The sequence below is a fragment of the Monomorium pharaonis genome, chromosome 2, assembly GCF_013373865.1.
Source record: "Monomorium pharaonis isolate MP-MQ-018 chromosome 2, ASM1337386v2, whole genome shotgun sequence".
Lineage (NCBI taxonomy): Eukaryota > Metazoa > Arthropoda > Insecta > Hymenoptera > Formicidae > Monomorium > Monomorium pharaonis.
The window spans coordinates 17083309-17105744 of record NC_050468.1 but is presented as its reverse complement, the minus strand read 5'-3'; the positions used below and the strand labels follow the sequence as shown (position 1 = coordinate 17105744).

Genomic DNA, 22436 nt, shown 5'->3' with positions numbered 1-22436 from the left:
TAATTAATTTAATATTATAATTAATTAATTAACATTTTAATAATAATTATAATTATAATTAAAATGTTCAGATCTTTCAATTTTGTTTGTTTATAATATTGTGATACGTTATAACATTGAAATGTGTATTATTTTTAATTGTTTTGTTTAAAGTTATACATAAATATTATATTTGTTTTTCTTTCCTATGTTTTAAAATGAAATTTGAAATTTGAAAACAAAATTGATTTTATAAGAAAATTACTAATACTGACATATCCTACTTTGTTTTTTGCATATCTTAAACAAAAATTAAAAATAAAACCATAAAACATAAATATAAACTAGAAAGTTGTCTGTCAAATGGTATAGCAGTTTTTATAACACTGTTTTATATTTTATAATAATTAATATTTTTGCAACATAAAAATAAATACCTGAGAAATCATATTTCAAAACTAGGTAGGCTACATTTTCGTTTTCTTTTTCTTTAACATGAATCATTTCTATAAAATATTTACAAATTAATGTATATGAGAATTCTTAAATTTTTCACTTTGATGTAAAACCTTTTTATCGTGATAATATAAATACCTTGCTGTTCCGCAAGACGCAACATGTAGGTGCGACTATGATATGTATACATTAGATTAAGTTAGATTCATTTTTAGTAAATTTTATATGAATAAAAAAACCATAAATATACGCTGATAAAAAAGTGATACTTGCGACTATAATTAGTATACCTTAGTAAAATAATTATAGTCAGGAATATCATTTTTACAGTAATTACAGTATATTAGTAATAATAACTGTACTTACTGCCAACTATGAAAAAATTATATTACTATAAATTATATAGCTTCAAAATATAATATATGATTACTATTACTACTAATATTATAGTAATAATTACTATTATAAAAATATATAGATATTTCTAACTGTAATTATTTTTCTATGCAATTATACTCAAACGAATGCAACACATTTTTTATCTGTGTATGAATCATGAGTTTTTATTTCTTTAATTCTAAGCAGGACATATTTTTATTAGTGTTAATACAGTGCAATGTTCAGTTTTGCAAGAATAAGAGGGTGTCGAGATTTAGGAGATCTATACCAATATTGGCAATCTTCCTTTACTTTCTATGTTTATACATCTTTTCTTTTGTAATTGCCTGAATTTTTGGCTGACGAAACAAACAGTTTTTTTCTTTAAGAGATTATTATTTCTTTTTATTCTCCCTCTATACATGAACTTTTTACATGTACGTGTCTGTTGCTTTGTCTTTTTCGTGACGTTCCAACGAAGGCAGAGCAAGTACATCGATGAGTCTGGTAGTTACTTATCAAACTTGAATGAACCTACTCGTCGCGCAAAGGACGGCGGGAATACGAAACAGGGTATAAATCGTGTGGGATTTGCACGGTGATTACTCACGGTTGAGCCGCGCGGGCACGTTTTTCGCTCTCTGCTATTTCCGACTACAGCACGCGCTAACCGCGCGCAACGCGGTTACGGCGCTCGCCTTTCTCTTTCTGGCAATATAGAATGTTAATGTCGCTGTAGCTCTTCATTATATCACACGACCCTCCGCTGGCATTTCCGAAAATTTGCGAGGACGCTTAATTTATTCCAGTCGACCGCATTTGTGTGATAGGGAAATATTGTGCGTTTTATCACACGGCGCACGCTTGGGGCTGTGCTGCCACCAGAAAACACCTTTTCCACAGCTCTATACCGTCCGGCGACGAATTCGACGAAATGGATGTCCCGAGTACTTTGTCGCGTTTTTCGGAAAATGTCTGATTTATCAGCGAATGCGACTGCGTCGCGAAAAAGCTTTCCGCAGTCTTCGCGATTTGAATAATGAACGCGTCAGATCTGAAATAAGAACTGCTTTAAAAAGATTTCTATCAATTATTTCATAAGTAATATTTCCGAGCTTTTCAATTCACCAAGTCTATTGTCGCAAGAACTTGGACATGAAATATTCCTTGAAGAAAAGTGAAGTAATATTAATGACGAAAAAGATCTTGCTCTTTCGAAAGCTTAATAAAACTCTCAAGAAACAAGAAAAATCACTCGCGCAAATCTGTGACGATCATAGAAGCTATTAATTATAAATCCGGAGGTATTTTGCAATATGTAATACAACTGAGACATGATGAGGAAATCCCTTGCAAAGCGTACGCCTTTTCCGGGGCGAACATCAGTAAGATGGGAAATTCCTCTTTATCCCGTAATGCGCTTAGCAGATGTACCGAAAACTCGGCGAGAAACTCTGGAAAGGAGAGGCTGTTTCTTTTGCGACATTATCCATTCAGTTACTTGAGCATAGCTCTCATACGATGCTCGATCGCATCAATTCCAAAGCACCTAATCGCGCCGCGATATGGAAAAGATAAAGATTACATTAGGGATTTCTTTATTGTTTATATATATATATATATATATATATATACATATATATGTCTAATACTATATATGTATATATATATATATATATATATATATATATATATATATATAAACAATAAAGAAATCTAAAAAGTTATATGTCTAATACTATATATGTATGTTACATGTGTGTATGTATATATATATATATATATATATATATATATATACATATATATGTCTAATACTATATATGTATGTTACATGTGTGTGTATATATATATATATATATATATATATATTATATATTTATATTAATGACGAAAAAATCTTACTCTTTTGAAAACTTAGTAAAACTCAAGAAATAAGAAAACTACAATATATTATGCAGAAAAAATAAAATATACATACATTAAGAATGTGCCTTTATTTATTGTTTATATATATTATATTATATATATACATTACATATATGTGTATTATATACTATATATTAGATATTTATATTATCATATTCTCTATTTATTATATGTATATACTCTGTGTAATATTTCTTATTTGTGATATTAAACTACGTGGAATTTAAATTTCTGCATTGCCGCATCTTCTATTGCAAAGAGATACGATTATATTTTATTATTTTATTTATCCGAGTTTTATTTGGTTAAAATATAATATAATTGTATAAAAAATACTCTGTGATATATAAAATGTGATTTGATAGATTAAATGCACATAATTGGATTCTTCTCAAAGTTTATTCCGTTTCGAATCAAAAGTGATAATCTTTTGAAGGTTTCAGTAGAGACAAAATCCAGTAATAACATTTTGGAAATATATCTTATATAAAAGAAGAACGTCTTCTTATAACTCGTTCTGCGGTAAAAGATGGAAGGGCGTTGATCCCTAAAGCTTTTAGTCGTGATCGCCAAGAAAAACAAAAGCAGAGGAAACAAATAGCAGATCTTATAGTATTGATTAACCGTAATACACTGTAAATATTTGCAATAATAATATTTACAACAAAGACGCTATTTTATGAAAAAATTGGAAATTTTTGTGGCATTTCTGACAAAGAATAACATTCTTAATTGAAATGAAACTTAGAAATATTATTTTTGATTGTGACTTGAACGCGTGATACAAGAAAATTCCATTGACAAAAGTATCAGGGAGAATCAGAAAAGAATAAACAACTTACGCTTTTAACTGTGTATGTATATATATATATATACACATATACATATATATATATATATAATATATATATGTATATGTATGTATACAATAAATAAGTTTATAATAAAATAAGATTATTAAAAAATGTAATAAGATTATTAGATAAGATAAGATATGTTTTTATAATATATTTTATTTAAAAGATAAAAAACTTTTTAGATTTCTGAAGTTCTTGCAATACGAATAGATTTATATGATAAAATTTCTTATTAAAACACAAAGAAAAAATAATCGCTTTTGTAATAAAAAATATATCAAAGAACATTTGATGTGAAGTACAAGAAGTTGAAACAAAGGGATATAGAATAGAAGAAATTGCTGAGAATATAAACATTCTCGAGTTTTCAGAGAAATGCAAAACGACTTGCATCCTGCTGAAAACTCAACGCAATATTAAGTTGTAAGAAATCAGATCACGTATCTTTCCGTAAGAAACCGGGGAAACGGTTTTGTATTTGGCTGACGGGATCAATGTACTTTTAGAAACGGTAAGCGAGAATAGTCTCCAACCTAAGAGACGCTACGTCCGTTTTGATGTAGCTGACGGTGGCACAAATCTTTTGATACTACGACAATGTGCATTGTGCTCCTTTCTCGATGATCCATAACGAAACTCGCGTGTTTGCCAAGACGGCGGGAAAAAAGGACGGCCTTTCTTACAAGAAAGGGTGATGTTTTCTCACTGCAATATCTGTATTTTTGAGATGAACTGACGCCGATAAGAAAATGAAAGATAAGAGGTGATACGAAAGTAGCGCGTCTGCACTCTTCTTCTCGCGGACATAATACGCGCTGCTTTCAACAGCTCGCCTTCATTCGGAAGCCACTTCTTCTCAAAAGTAAACTCAACACAAACAAATCTTAATCTTTCGTGCACCTGTCATAATCTTAAAAACTTGCCTTTGATCTTCTTCTGTCGTGTCACCACTTCATTTCTCGCGAATACACTACTATTGCTGTCGCAATAGTACCGTTTCAATTTCGCGGATTACGTTTCGTTTTGGGATTAATTTCTCGAAACAGATATAAAATGAAGAAAATTCAAAGGAAGAATCCAGTAGTAATATTTCTTTTTTACTATTGTTATTAACGTATTATTTTATGTTTGTTATATATAATTTATATTTTTTTAGTAATGCTTAGAATTTATAATATTCGTTATGTAATGTCTAGAATGAAAATAATAAACTGCATATGAGTAGAATAAACTTCTAACAGCGAAGCAACGTATCGGAACTCAGTTTTCCAATTTCGATTTACGTCATAAATTTAGTTATTGTCGCAATATTATTGTTTTATTTCGCAAATTACATTTTGTTGAGATGATTTTCTTGATACAATAATCGCTGTTAGGATGAAAGAAATTGAAAGAAAAATCTCTTTTTATTTAATTTAAATGTTGTTAAAAAAAATTGTATTTTTTAAAAGTAATATTTAGATTAAAGATACCAAATTGCATATGAACAAAGTACAAACATTGAGTAAATTTAGAAAACTTTTTGAAGTATGGGAAATGTATATAGGAACTCAGTTTTTTGATTTTGATTTACGTCACCTATAAATTCAACAGAAGATTCTCGCATGGAATGCATCTCATCGAATTTATGTTTCGTTTTCCACCAACACATCGAGTGAACCACAAAAGATATGAAAGTATATATTTCGGCGTCACTACCAGTGGCGTAGATTTTTTCACACGGATAGTGCGACAGCCATCGCGTGAATAACGGAAGCACAATAGCGTAAGATTAAACAACGTCGTTTACCGCGTATAGGCGCAATCTTTATTCAACGTCGTGTCGTCATTCGTTGTTAGCAGCCTCGTGTAGACGACCGGGATGCACGTTTCATGAAAATAGAAATGCCAGCAGCCTAATGTGACGGCGACATGGAAATGGGGCGAGCTGTGGAGACTGAGGGGTTGACAGAGGGGTGACTGAAGGGGTTGCACCAGAGGGGGCAGTGAATACACCCCGACGGGAAAGGAGCGCGCGTTATCGTGCGACCACTTTTTTCGTCCATTTGCAAGCTTTATTCTGAGCGGTGGCAGCGACGGGCTCACGTTTGCTAAAGCGCGTCTAATGCTTCCTGACCTAAGGCTCACGTGCGCGGATAAGAACGGCGTTAACCTCGGACGAGCATAATAAGGCACTCGCGCAAGACGGACGACTTTGCGGCACGGAGGGTAGCCGCGATAGCATCGCGACGCGATTTCGCTCCTATGACGTTGGGCTTTTGCCATGAGCTTTTCGCGCCTTTAAACTTTAGCCCTTTCAATACCGCGCGCGCGGGACTATATTCAGAAAGAAATCTGAATCTTTTATAAGTTTTTTCCTATAGTATTAGAAGAGTTTAAATGAATTCTGAGATGCTTAAATGGAAACGAATCATGGTCGAAAAAAAGTTTATGAAATTGGGAATTTTAATATGAATGTGTGTGTGTAAAATTATGACTTTATTATTACTATAAAAAAGTTACACACATATGTTCTCTTCTTTTGGTCATAATTTAATTTATTTTGTTATTTCGTAAAAATTTGGGTTTTTTTCTATCTAGGTAATAGTTACTTCATTTGTTTTTTAAAAAGAATAGTCGAACTATTACATTATTTCTTGTTAATGCTTGGATTAAGAGCAGAACTGTTTCTGTTTATTTTATTATATTTTTTACATTTCTTGAATAGCGAGATTAAAAATGATCGTAATTTGAAAATAAACTAATTAGCAGGTTTTACATATCATTATTTATTTATAAAGCTTTTTGTATGTGAAATGACTTATTATTGAGCAAACTAATATTTATCATAGCGTGAAAATGAAGCACGATAGCGGTCACTTCACTCGGGGTATTCATATAGATTCACACATTGACCAAAGTACGAGATAAACGGTATTGTAATGCATTAGGAACAATGTCAGTCGCAGAGATTCCATGCTCTGGTATTGATCGAATTGAGTCTGCTAGTTCACGTTGTCATTAACGTATTCCAACGATTTGGCGCATGACTAAGATTATTAGTGAGTTAAATTCTCTAGTGTATTTCACGCCAAATAAAACTAAAATAAATAAATACTAAAATAAATAAATACTTCAAATATTGAATGAGTCACAGAACGAGTAAATGAAATCTTCACTTGTTTATTATTAAATATTTAATTTTGAATATTTTTTTTTATATTTTTTGAATATATTACATTAAGATATAAATGTATATTCAGTTTTAAAAAAAAAACTTAATTAAATTTATGATTATAATTATTATATAAAAATATAAAATTTTGCATGTATTATACATTTAACTAAAATTAAGTATATATATATATATATATATATATATATATATATATATATAATAAATATAACTATAAACTAAACTAAAAAACCTTAAATTAATTTTAAGAATGAATTTAGTATTATAATTTGATTTTAATTTTGCATCAATATTACGATGATGAATGAATAATGAGGTTATTTTTTAATAAAGTAATAAGCCAATTTGAATGTGAAATTATTATTTATGATATTAGGATTTTGTACACAATTGTTTTAAATATTTAATTAAAAAATTGCTTTTTACAACGTTTATATATAATGTAAAAATAAAAATGGATAAAGTATAAAATGTATAATACACAATCAAAAAACTTAATTAAAATGCGTCATAATTAATGTCTTTGTGAAAATTTGATGTCATTGTAATATTGCAATTTAACACACTGATCTTCTCATGCTTCATATAAATTATAAATTATGTTTCAATGATTTTATTTCTAATCGGTTGTCAAAGTGTAACTCTGTTTACTGACTCAAAAATCAAGTAATTTGTACAACGAAATAAATAATGTGTATGTATTTATAAATAATTTACTAATCAATACGTACAAATAAATGAGATTAGTTAATCTCATTTGATGTGATAAAAAGTGATTCAAAGGATAATGAAATTTTACTTGTAACTCATAAATTTTGGTATTCGCTATGTGTTTGTATTGAAGTTCCGCTTTTAATAAACCATGAATTTTGCTTTCTCTTTGAAGAAACAAACAATGAAATAAAGCACATTTGTTACCAGTTACAACCAGTTACAAAGTTACGTAGTTAAAAAGTATAGAATGAAAATGTATCACATATTATAATACATTCTACAAGATGTTTCAACAAAAGAAGATTTAAATTATATTTTTAAAAGTTATAAACAATCAATTTTTTATATAGGGTAAGTTAAGGTATGATGGCCATTTGGAAAGAAGACCAATGGTTATAATTTCTCCAATAATTGCTAAATAATGTGTTCTCGTAATTATTTTTATAGATAATCAATATTTACTGTAGTTTATGTGCGTATACTATTCGAAATAACGATATTGTGAATGTCATATCACATTTTTACTTTTAACTGCCTGCAAAGTTTTTCACGTGTTTATTAGAAATTGCTACAATGTTGAATAAATTACAATTGTGCAGTTGTAATGAACGTTACCCACGTAACAAAAGTATGTAAATTGTAATGTGTAATTTAATTTTTTTTTCTTTTCTATTTTTTAAATAAACACTATGATTATCTTTCTCTCACAGTTTGGGCGAGATAGTCCATGATATTTCGGGGTAAATGTTTATGTATATATTTTATTTTAAAAAATGAGAATTAAGTTGTGCACTTAATATTTTAATTTGACATATCATATATGTTTTTTTTTTTTGTAGTGATAATGAGTTAAATTTATCCTAAACTTGTGTGAACTTTTAATATTAAAAATGTTTAAAAATAAAATTAAGTATGTGATAATATGTGGCAATATAACTAAATATGTAAAATTATAAGTTTTTTTATTATTCTATAAATGTTCAGTACATAAAAAATGTATAGCCAACTGTTTTAAAATAGTATGGCCATCTTTTCCCTAAAAATTGTGAAAGATGACCAATGTTTGTTTCAATATTTTGATAATAGAAAATTTTTATTAAGTATTTTCTCTTTAGTATCGACATGCTTAAAGCAGTCGAGGTAATATACCAAACGTTATTAAAATATAATAAAAATAAAAGTATGTTTTTTGCATTTAAAAAAACTATGGCCATCTTACCCGAGTTCATCCTATGTCTGAAACAGATTTGTAATCAGAATTTACAACACTATTACAGTATATATGTAAATTTTAAATCAATCTATGGAAGAGGTTTTTATTAAGGCATTTATTCAAGTACCGAGTAAGGACCGAGTCTTCGATTGAAAGTCTGCACTAGAGAGAATCTTATTTCACGAGCTGCTAAAGGCATACGACATTTCCTCGAACATTTCCGGAGACGTAGCTTCACATGAGAAATCGTTCCGCGGTAAGATACAGCCATGCCTTGAGGTTCAGTGACGTAATCCGGTAATTTCTCTTTCGTGTCTGGTTTGGGTAGCGAGTCTCAGACGAGTACGAGGGCGAAGGTTAGGCGAGACCAATTAAAATGCCACCCGGGCCCGAATGCCTTCGCCGCTAATCAACTCAGAACCGCGCAATGTTTGGGTCATTAAGGTGCGCTCTCGGGGCCTGAATTTCCAAGCCGAATGTCCTTAAGCCAATTACATGGAGCCTCCGTTCCATTCTGGCGTCTACCGCGACTTTAATTTTGCGGCCATAGTAAAACGCCGCCTTGATTAATTGATTCTGATCTAATTTCAGGAGAGATACGAACTGCATTTCCATAACTATTATCTCTTTATTGCACATTTTTTCAACAAATTAATATAAAAAATTAATAATGTCGACAATTGAAAAGTTACTTAAAAAAAAATAAAATGTTGATTTTTTAAATTACAATTTATATATACTTAAAAATTTGTATTAATTAATACTCTCAATTAATTTGTTCTGTGTTATATAATATTATTTAATTTGATGACAATAATAATAATTAATTAATAAGAGCTTAAGATAGTTATTTATGGATAGTTAATTATGTTACTCTAAAATTAATTAATTTTGTTATTATCTATTAATTCGGAAATTATAATCTTTAATTTAAAATTTTAATTATTTTCTAAACAAATTCTTCTTTTTCAAAGAAAATTTTCTTTTGGAAATTTGTTTTTAGAGAATAACACTATCTCTGACAAATTTAAATTCTTTTTAAATAGATTACAAATCAAACTATGCAATTCTTATAGATTTTTTGCTATTGAAAACAAAACTGTTAGTGAAATTGTTCTATTACGTCATGTTTCTCAGAAAATTGTATTTGGAGGTAAATCGTACTTTTGAATTTAAATAGTGACGTGTTAAATAGTTGACTGAAAAATGTGACGTGATTGAGCAATTTTATTTATGAATTTGTTTTCAGCAATAAAATATCTGTCAAAAATTCACCTGGTTCTATTTGGCCTAATATTAATGTCAGACAGTATGTTTAAAGAATACTTTAAATTGTTAAATTAAAAGATTATCATTTTTGGATGTCCAAGACGTGATCAGAAAACTTAATAATATGACTTAGTAATATATTTTAATTGATTTCTGGAAATAATACACTTAGTTATGCAATATTAACAGCGTTTTAAGCTTTTATTAGCCTGTTATTATTCCAAATAAATACACATTGGAAAAATTCTTATTATTTGTAATAAACAGTTTATATATTCAAATAATTTTAATAATTATTACTGTTTCTGTTTTGCATATTAGAAAATTTAATTATGAGTGATAGAAAAAAATAAAGACCTTTCAAATGCAAAACTCTGACTCTTATCTTGAATTATACAAACAAGTATGAAAATATTTAAAGATCAATGATCTCAAAGAGTGAATCGTCAAAGTTGCCAAAGACTAAGAATAATCCAAGCTTAGGATGAAGTAAAGTAATAGAGATGGTTCTTTCTAGAACGTGGCTCTCGTGGTAATTTGGTCCTTCTATTGGCGACTTCAGATTTCTACCACAAAGTCGTAAAAAGCAAACGATACTAAATTTTGGTACGCGATTGTGATACTATATAAGATCGACCGAAAAAATGTAATCCACATTAAAAGGCCGCTTTAATTTATAACTTTTGATTTGAAGCTGATGATTAATATTTTCTTAATATTATTAGTATTTTGTATACAGAATATCTCAAAACTTGCACACTTACATTTTTCTAAATTTCTTTAACAAATACGAAAAGTCAGTTTGATCGACATTTATAAATATAATATGTAACTCTTTAATTATGTGATAAATAATATAATTGCGTACATGTATGCGTACATAAACTTTCTTAAGAAGCACAAGCAAAAATAAAAAATAGATGTCCTAAAAATTTATTTGAACAATATTAAATAAATAAAAACAATATAATCATCTTATTACTAAAAAAAATATAATAATAAAATAAAAATACAACGTTAGCACGTTACTTTCCAACTTTTTAAACTTTGATTCCGAATGAGAGATTTTTATAACAATGTAATAAAATCTAATATTTTTTATCGTGCTTAAATCCCCCTTTCCCGAATCTTTGGCATAGCACAGAGAACAGATGCATATCTCTGATGCGTCATGATCGTTACAAAAAAAAAGATGTATTACTTATATTCTTTTACATAATATTAGTAATCAACAAATGATATCATCTGTTATAAAATACGATTTTATGCAATAAATACAAAGCATATCTCAGTTGATATCTTCAGTTGTAGGAAATATTTTATGCTTTGCAATTGTTAGTGAAATTAATTTATAAACACAACATGAAATCAAAATGTTACGAATACTTTTTTGCTATTCTGTAATATAAGACAAAAGGCTTAGTTCTCATATTCAGGCCTTTGATTTTGATTTCAAATCGAAAGATTAAATTTAAGGTCCCGGCTTGTGGCCAGCCGAGGGACAAGCACCGGGAATTGGAATTCCTAACGCTGAACTAGCGGTATAGGAAGTGGCCAATAGGAAGTTCGACCCCTTCACCATCGGAGGTTGGCGGACACCCTGCCGCATACAGGAAATGTATCCAACGAGCATGAATCGAAGTAGCAATGAGGAACGGAGCCGAACAACGGCGAACAGACCGGTGGCTGTGGCCTTTTGTCACAGATTGTTATAACGTACCTATATTTTGAGCTGTGACAATATGAAGTTATTTTGTTCTTGCAGTGGAAATATCTACTGTAATGTCTCGAGATAATTTGGAAGAATTTATTACTGAAGAAATTTTTGAATTATTTTATTTCTACTTTTATATTTTTGTAACGAAATAATGTTTTTTTTTATTGATAAAAAATAGCTAAAAAATATCTGTATTAATCTGTATTTATATGGATAATTATTGTGTCTAGAGATAGACTACTTTTTATTTGTTTACTATTATTTTTTATTAGAATTTATATTTTTTAGTTTTTCCAATTTTTTTTACTTTAAATACTTTAAAGCAGTTTTATGCTTTTCTAACATAATTCGAGTGATCTGCTTTCACACACTTATAGTTCACTTCTTAGTTCTTTATACTTAATTGTAGAAATATATAAATATTGAACAGTTAAAAATATCCTTTCAAGTGCATTATCTTGTTATTATCTTCAAAAAATAAAATTAAGCAATTTTAAAAGCTAACAGATAATTCGTCGAAATTTTGCTCTATACAAAGATTAAGAAATTGTCGCTAAATAAGTAAGAGAGAAAAAGAGAGATTCTCACATGATCAAGAAGCTTCTTGGTAATCATTAAAGAAAGAAGAACGAAGAATGTTTCTCAACAAGGCCGACGTTTGCCAACGTTACAATCTGTCGTTTTACCGGCATTCTTGTAGTATTTCATTGAAAAATGCTAGGTTCTCTCTCGGAGTGGGTGCCGGAATGAATGCTCGAATTAAGTCAGATAAAAGAGATCCTGAGATCTCTATGATTTTTTGCCAACCGGAAGAAAGATCTGTGACATGTCGGTTGGCCGAAAAAAAATCTTGGAAAATGTGCGAAATGAGATCGGCAGATCGATATGAAGAGAAAGGACGAAAACAAAGAATTTGAAACGTAAAAGAAAAAGAGGAACTAAAAGGAAATAAAAAGATGAAAAAGGAGAAATGCTGAAGAAGTCGGAGGGATATTTGTGGAGAGGAGGGAGAAAAGGACTTGAAACTTGGTAAAGAATCGAAAGAGCAAGTGGGTAGGCGAAGGGACAGTGGTACTCAAGACAGCGAAAAGGAAGGCGGAGTGAAGAAGCTGTAAGTCGGTAGGCGGGGGACGGTGATCGAGTGGGACGAATTGACAAATTCCACGGCGATCCTGGAACACGGCCAGAACCGCGATTTCTATCGATGGGCATTCCGACGACAAGCAGAAAAGGAAGGACGTGAACCGGAAGGACGTTACGCCGATGCTCGGGATGATTCGCATGATCGATAGTTCCGAATAATACTCAGGGAAACTCGACAGCGAAAAATATTCATCGATATTATTCTTGTAGTATTTTTAACATAGCCTTGATGATTAAAATGTCTCGACAATTTTTTAATGTTTTCTCGTTGGATAAAATGACAGTTCATATCTAATTTTAGGCTCTAGCAAATTAGCTAAGGTTTAACTTATTAAATCAATTTTGTCAAAATGTAGGTTAATAGACAGAACCGAAGGTAAATTAACAATTATTTTTGTTTTTAATAAAATAAAAAGAATTTAGAATTAAAGAATTTTAGCAAAAATTTTATGTACCCGACTTAAAAAACAGAGATGACTTCGAAATAAAATGTCAAAATTCAATAAATTTATTAATTTATATACATCTAAGAAAGTTTTTAGAATAAATGTTTAATCAAGATTTACATTTGTTTATATGTGCTTGATTTGCTATGTATTATAGATTCAATAGATTTATATATACTTATATAATATTGAAACAAATAATTTGTAAATATTTCTTTTCTTTTAATGCACTAATCAATAATATCGAATTTCATTGTTAGGAAAACAGCTATAATGTAATACGAAGATATTGTGTACAGAATGAGGAAAAATCATGAATTTTTAATTTGAAGTAACTCGTAAAAATATTTTACCTAATTGAAACAAGAACTTTTTTAATTAGAAAACGAAGCATAATAGAGTGTCAGAATAATACCAACGCGATAGAGAAGAAATAGTAACAAACCGAATTTTTGAAACATTACTGTTAAAACAAAGAAGTAATTTATGGTATGGCAGTATCATTGAATTAAGTTCTTATTAAACAAACGTCACAAATGGAATGGGATTTTAATAATAATGTTTTTTTTTATTTTTAGACTGTGTGTTATACACCGAGATATTACGGCGAAAGGGGGAGCATGATTGAGAACATGATCAATCAAATACATGAGTTTAATTAAAACCAATAAAATTTTTATTGCTATAATTAAAGAGACATGCAGGTTAAAAATCTATCTTTGCGAATTTTTTGTAAAAAAAAACAAAAAGAAGTAGAAAAACTGTGTTTATTTCTCTGTAGAGATAGTATTTTCTATTTGACATTTTTTCTATTTGACATTTAAACTTTATCAAAAATAACATAAAATAACTCAAATAAAAAAAAGTCGCTACTCAAGTTTTTCTGACTCATGCTTTTTTAAAAATATGATTACGATGGCCATTATTGCTTCCAGAGATCTCATTAGAAAGCAAAATGGCACAAAATTAAAACGTAGATTACTGCACGACATAGTCGTTTTTTATAATATTGCGTTTGAATGTATGAAATTGCAGTTGATTAAAATCAGCATGGCTACTTTTAATTATAAGTTTGTGCTTGTTTCTTGCCGGTAATAAAAATCTAAGCTTAATAAAAGTCTTACTTCAAGTTTTAATATCTAGAATTTCTATTTTTAGTCTCTACAAAAAAAAAGTTTAAAATTGTAAATATAAGCCGACGAGTCGTTTTAAAGATACAATGGTCACACGTTTTTGAAAACATGATTTAAAAATAGTGATGTATACTGTGCTTTACATTATTTTTTAATAAAGTTTAAATATTAGATAAAAATTTAAAAAATATGATCTTTATATGGGATAAATGGGACAACTGTATCCTTTCTTGTTTACACAAGGTATGTAAAATTAGATTCTTGTTCTGACCCGTTTAAGTATATATACGCTCTTAATTCGTCATTCATTATTTCTATATACATACATATAAAAAATTAACAATGATTTATAAGAGATGTAAACAACAAAATATAAAAATGATTAAATGTATTCTTATTATATATTGTACATTTAAATTATATAAATATTGAATTACAAATTTTTACTTCAAATAATTAATTTATGAATAAAATAATGTTATAGTATATATATAATGTATATAACTAATATATTTAACATATATAACCAGTTTATTTTTACAAATATCTAAAAGAAACTATATAAGTTTATAATATATATACTTTATATGAATCATATCAAGCGAAGAGATTTACATGTTATTCGCAGTATTCACATTTGTCTTAATTTAATTGATTCAATTGCTTATTTAACTTTGTCGTTATTCAATTTTTTTATTTAATAAGATTCGTGTTTAAAAGTTAGGTGTAGAAACTTTGAAAATAAAGATTAAAATGAATTCTATTTCTATTTTTTAAGGCAACTTCTTTAACGTACTGCCAATATTGTATATGTATACAGTGGTATTGGCTTGTATAATAAACTTTTGTATAATCTAATTAACTAAAATTAAAACTATAAATGTTAACTATACATTATTTTATTTTATTAAATATATGTTTTATATTATCAGATTATATTATTAATTTTTTAGAAAGCTAACACAATATACTATATGTATATATATATATAAATTATTGATGTGGAAGTATTTTTTACTGTAAACGTGGAAACATTTCGATTTTATCTTGATCACAGATGTCTATGTACATATAAATGCAAACTAAAACTGAGGATATCGAAACGCACAGCATTGTAAGAGATCAATTAATAAGACCCGCCTAATTTCTCGAAAACTCGGAGGCCTCAAGCATTATCTGGGAAACGTAACTCGGTCGAAGAGCGATTAAATGGAGGCCACGAAAATACGTCAACCCGCAGCGGCTTGCATCTGACGGAAAACCTATAGACGGAACACAACCATTAATGAAATGACAAATGTGTCTTGTCGACGAGAGACGCGCGCGCATTCCCGTCGCACGGGCTTTCTGGGAAAATCGAATATTTAACACCACGATTTTCGAACCATTTAACTGAACCTGAGAAGCTTTCATGACTTTGCTATGGCAATTATTCTTATTGTGGCACCAACATGACCATTAGTCATTAAAGAGCTAAAAAGGAAGATTAATTAAACTTAAAAACAAAAATTTCTCAAAAGAAAAAACAAATTCTCTTATTCTTTAAAATTAAGATTACAAATTGAAATTGTCATATAATAATAGTTATTTGATGCAAATAATATTAAAATTTTACTATTTAGTTTGTAAAAAATTACCTTGTTCTACTTCGTATATCTTTTCTTATTTTAAATTTATTAATTGTACTTAAAATCTCACAGGATTTTTTGTATACGTAAATATATACAAGATCTAATTTATTGAACAAACAACCAAAAATCGGAAGTTTAAACGTAATTGGTTTTTCTTCTTAGCTTTTCAATTATTGTGTTTGTTCTGCGGATTATTTCTTCGTTTAGTCTCGTTTGATAAATTGAACAATAAGCTAAAGGATATAATAACCTCGATGTAATTTCAGGTGAACTGCCTGCTGCTGTGCACGACGGGAATGGAGTTTCGAGAGCATTCCTTAATCTTTGGTTGGTTCATCTGACGATGAGCTATGTCTTCACCAGATGACAGTATTAAGGTAAGCACAGACTGTGATAAAATACGGAAAGTTATCAAAATTTCACAGCGCATTTTTTTGGAAAATGGTTACATATTATCGAATTGTATTATTGAATAAGTTATAATTTTATATGATATGATTCAAATATATATATATATATATATATATATATATATATATATATATATCGAAAAAGCAAGTACGATACATTACGTAAAATGAGCGTCAGGTTCTTTCAGTTTGGCAGTTTTTTTGCCATTTTGAAAAGAACCATTTATTTTGACTTTGATAAAATTCAACTTTTAAATACATTAAAGTTACATAAGATACGGTTGCAAACTAATGCAACGTGTATACATAAGTTGTAGTTTATGTTAGTTTAATAGGTTTATTAATATTAGATTTATGAGTTATTTTTTAACATATAATATCTAATATATTTTTAAATAAAATATTTTGGAAAAAATTATTATATACCGTTCTCACATTTAAATGTTAATCGAGAAAAAATAAAATTAAAGTATTATTAAAGAAAGGAAAGAAAAATGTAAAAAGTTAACCTTTTTATCTTAAATTATCGAATATAATGTGTAAAAGTATGAACGACTTTACAAGATTTTGATGCTAAAAATGGTTCACACATAGTTAAATAATTACTTTTGATAATCCGCCGTAATGAGATTGGCATCGAAATTCGTTTGAAAGCACATAGCACACAATGTGTTGAAAATCGCCATAATAAGTTCCTGCTATAAAATTATGATGCCGCGGTTATTACGGTCGTCGTGAAGTTCCTTCGCAAGTCATACAGTTTTCATAATTATTAACTCTTTAATAAAATTCTTGTAAAACGCTTTAGGCAATTCTCGATAATAATGTTTTCGTTGCAAATCTCTTTGTTAGACAGTTACAATCTCTTTCGATATATTTGAGTTTATTATTCCTGTCTCATGGCTATTTCTTTTGCATACTGGACATATTCTTTGTACGTCATGTTGCAAGTTGCTTTATTTTTCCTCATCCTCACACTCTTGATTTTTTTTTTCGTGTAGTCGCCTAATCCGAGTTTCAAATGAGTTCTGAAGAAGCTCATCGACTTATAAGAAGCTCGTACTAAGCGAGTTTCTAGGTTAACGCGAAATATACATCCCTCCGCAAGAAGAAAAGAAGAGTAGAAGGATCACCGTAGCTTCCTAGCGATATCAAACCCCTTATGCAATAGCGAATAGACTGAACGTTATTTTGAATAACTTGAAAAACAGATTTTTTCAATAGTTGAAAGCCCCCAAAAAATAAAATTTTCTTTTTTAAGGCCTAAAATTTATATAAATAGTTAAATAAACCTATTTAATATACATTGTTTTAAAAATTATAAAAATTATAAAGTCATACAATGGCATAAATTTATACAAGTAATACAAACATGTACTTAAATATAATAATGTTCTATCCCACACACACACACACACACACACATATATATATATTTATATATATTTATATATATACTTTTTATATTAAAAATATAAAATTAAATTAAAAAATTAGTAATAATGAAAATATAATAAGTGTATATGTATACCGATATACGTAATTATACTTGGTTCTTATTTCCTACTTGATTACTTCGTCGATTTCAAAGTTTTTTTATTTGAAGTCGACTGTCTGGCAAATCCGTTTATTAAATATACGACGTTTCGATTTTGATTTTTGTCCTTTTCAGGTGAGTGAAATGCTTAATTACGACATAGCAGTTTCATAGTTTTGAACCAACGAAGAATGAAACATGTTCCATAATGAATAATTACAATAATATAAGTTATTTTAAAATTACTGTTTGCATAGTAAAGTTTAAACGAGATTAAAATGTAGTTAGAAAGGCGGAGAGAAATAAGTAATAAAAAACTTATATGTCCAACGTTAGTGAAAATGACAAATATAAACTAGGTATAAATTAAGAATATGCAGAAAGTATATTGTATGACACAGAAACATGATATAAAATACGTCAACTATTAAGTAACGAGTCAATGAGACGACTAAATATCAAAAATAATAAGTCTAACAACAAGAGATGTCTGTGTGTGGAGAATAAACATTAAGCAATTTTTATTATTCTATTGTACAGAGTGTTCAGATTTTCCGTATCTTTTTATAGATTGATAGAATTTTTGTTTTTTTTTATGAAGAACATCTCAGCGATCTCCCTCTTTTTTCTGTTATTTTCAATGTGTAATATTAGAGGATTTTGCCAATTAAAGTCATGATTCTCATTCGTTTTATGCTTACTAACCACTGAGTGTTTGCTTTCATTCTTTTTTATATCATTTTTATGGTTACTTATTCGTGTTAATAACTGATGTTTTGTTTACTCAATGTAAGAAAAATTACAATTATTACATTCTAAGTGGTAAACAACATTTGTTCTCTTTAAAATGTCTACTTATCTTTGCCCTTTTTAATGATCATATCAAGTTTTTTTGGAACGGTAAAAAGTGTGTTAATTCTGATTTTTTTAAAATGATGACTAATACTGTCCGTAATACGATTTATGTAAGAAAGTGTTAGAACTCTTTTATTGTCAAACATAGTTTTTTTCATTGTCGAACTATTGGTAACGATTTAAAGAATTTAATTATCGGACACTTTCCTTTACCAGTAGTTCGACAATGGAAAAAACCAAGGTCTTGTATAGGCCATATATCATGTTTCTGCGTAATACAATATACTTTCTACGTATTCTTAATTTGTACCCAGTTTATATTTGTCATTTTCACCAACGTTAGACATATAAGTTTTTTATTATTATATTTATTTCTCTTTGCCTTTCTAACTATATTTTAGTCTCGTTTAAACTTTACTATGCAAACAGTAATTTTAAAGTAACTTATATTATTATAATTATTCATTACAGAACATGTTTCATTCTTTGGTGGTCCGAAATTATCAAACTGTTATGTCATAATTAAGCATTTTACTTACACCTGAAGAGGACCAAAATCAATGGTCGAAATGTCGTGTATTTAATAAACGGATTTGCCAGACATCCGACTTTTTATTTATTTATTTTTAATATTACTGGCGACAAAAAGTACTCTTCATATTTTTTTATTTGATTACAAAATTTTTCCAATTAAAGACTGAAGAATTAATAAATACAAGTTTTATATTAATTTATATTAGTATTTTATTTTAAACATGAATATGTTTGAATATAATTATTTATGAATTTACATAATTATCGGAAGTTATTGAAATTGCATATATAGTTACATAATATTCTAATATTTAATTAGTTTTTTCTTTTTTATATCTCATATATCTAATATGTATGTATATATGTAATATATCTATTACATAAAATGCCATTTTATTAATTAAAATACAAATAATTAAAGCATTCGACATGTTTTCAGAGTATTCATTAGAATGTCAATGTAACATTCTACCAAATTGAATAATTACATTTTAATTTTTAATTCCTGAATAAAATGTTTTACGAAATTTCATTTAAAAAGAAATAAATATTCTGTTGTATATGATTTTAATAACGAGATATGTAAACTGTTTATTTCAAAAATTGAATAAGTTTTATTAGGTAAGATGTCTGGGCTTTGAATTATTAATTTGTATTTCTGTATTATTGTAATATGTTGTAACGGCAGATGGCTTTACCAAGATGTTAAAATAATCAGGTCAGACATAATGATCCACTTAAATAAAATTTGCGCGGACAAAAATTTACATTTTAATGAATAATTCTAATTTTCCATCTATTTTATCACATATAAAAATTCAGAATTGTATTAATGTAGAAATTTACAATTCAAACTGACATTTATTATTGATAATTTCACGTTCATGTTGAACAATTTCCAAATTTAAATCCAGATTGAAGTGTATATTCGTTATATTATCCGTGCCACGCTATATTATTTTTACTTTCATTTCAATAGAAAAAATTAAGTTATTTGTTTAATTTATATAACATTAAGAAGTAATTAAATTTATTAATTCTAAAAATTATTTAATTCTCTGTTTATTCTTGATTTTAAGTAAAATTGGGTTTTATATTACTTATTTATAAATTATTAATAAAGAAATAAAATTACAAATTAAATTTTTTACATGTACCAATAAAACTTTAATAAATATTAGTGCAAAAATTTATTTGGATTATTGAATTTACTTATTTATTTAAAAGTTATTTATTTAAAATTGCAGTAAAATAGAATCAGTACCGCTGCCATAAGTCAAATTTTTCGTTATTTTTTTACAGCTGATTTCAGAATTAGAATTGAGATATTTAACAAAATTTTTTGTCGTTAAATAGAAAAAAAAACCTAAAAAGCCTACAATTTTTAAATTTTGATTACTTTTAGTTGGGATTGTAGAGCCAAAATATCTTTAAACTGCATACATGTAACAATTAACCAATTGCTTCAGTGAAATGTTATTATATTTGTCACGTATGTATACAGCTTTCTTTCTTGTAACAATATGCCACACTACAGGACTCTGCAAAACTATTCATTATGAACTATTGTTGCTCATATTCGCTAGAAACGTGATGTACCGCATGCATTACCGGACCTTCAGTTGTTATCGTGGGACGAATGGAGTTTGCGGCACTGCGTGCCGCGATAATTGCAAGTTTTCGCGCGTTTGCCATCGAAGCGACGGGCTCGCACGACCGCGTCATAAAGTAATACTGACGCCAGATCACCCATATCGCGGTGCCCGAATGCGTAACGTGAATTAACCGATATTCATAATTCAAGCTTTTATCGTCACTGCGTCGAATCCTCCATTGTGAAGATATAATTTCGCGATGAGCCGCGGGGAGGAAACGGCCACGAGGGGTAACGGGGGTGGTGGTTGCAGGGGGAGGGAAGGGGGTTGGTTGAATGCTGCGGCATTGCCGTGTGACGGCTCCCGCGGAAACTATAGCTTATACGGTATAGTTTCCACCGCGGTATCTCACCTCTGCGCTTTCATTATCAGCCGCCATAGATCACGGCGTGAGCTCCCGTGACGTCACATCCGTCCATCCCTCATCGCAAAACACCGTTGTACCCGCGGCAACACACAACGGGAGAGGAGTTATTCTACCCCCCCTCCCCTTCGATTCCCTCTCTCCCCCTCCTCCTCTCCCCGCTCGCAACCACCTCGACCCCTCTCGTCTCGGGTTCCGACCACTAACCCACGATGCGCCCTCATCTCTGTCATTCTCGGTATGGTTTCGATCGCTCGTGCACCGACAAACCGCCGAATTAAATCCGGTGACATCCTTCACTATCACGAAGTGTGTCTGACGTCGTGTGTAATTCACCGTGTATGCATATGACGAGAGACGTGATGCCGCGCGTGGCTTTCCCGTCGCAGCGCGTTACGCACGCGATCTGCAAACCGGGGTTAATGCCATCGTCGAGATGCAGTCGTCGTGGAATTGTAGTCACGTACGCACGTTCTCCATATTCTTGTCGGGGAACGCGCAGCTAGAATTCGATTCGCGGGTAGGAATTTTTTTCAAAAGCTCTATAACATCAAGCTCAACGATTTCATTCAATGTAATCGTTATTGCGCGATGCGATTGCTATGATTTTATCCAAACCAGATAAAACCAATTTCCTAGAAACAATCAATCGCCTCAGAATACAAGCAACTGATTGTTATTATATTGATTTGTATGTACAAAAAAAGAAAAAGGCATAAGGAGCAATTATATCTTTTACTTTCAATATTATATATTGTAAAATAGGAATGGTAAAACAAGATAAAATATATTTTGTCTCAAGTTATACAGTCTAGCTAATCCTAAAAAATAAACACATTTCAAAGTAATATTAGAAATAAGAAATTTTGAATTTTTTAATTATTTTAATAAAATATTCTGTCAAAAATAATTGTTTGCGTGTATGTATGCAATTGTTGAATGATAACTTTTTGTATTAAAAATTTATTAAGTATATTTTGAACCAAAAGTTACCTTATTATTTTATATGAAATATCATCATTCAAGCACAATGAATTGAAG

General features: G+C 29.3%; 1 protein-coding gene across 6 annotated transcripts in view; it reads left to right on the top strand.

Annotated features, from left to right (window-relative positions):
• The window catches only part of LOC105836137, a 285642-nt gene that overhangs the window by 238392 nt on the left and 24814 nt on the right, over window positions 1-22436 (top strand). For all 6 annotated transcript variants that reach the window (XR_004962301.1, XR_004962298.1, XR_004962299.1 and 3 more), the window contains exon 10: window positions 16307-16417. Coding sequence is in view for 2 of the 6 variants with exons in the window: in XM_036283185.1 (XP_036139078.1) it covers window positions 16307-16407 (101 nt within the window). In the remaining 4 variants the exon portion in view is untranslated. The remainder of the gene's footprint in view (window positions 1-16306; window positions 16418-22436) is intronic.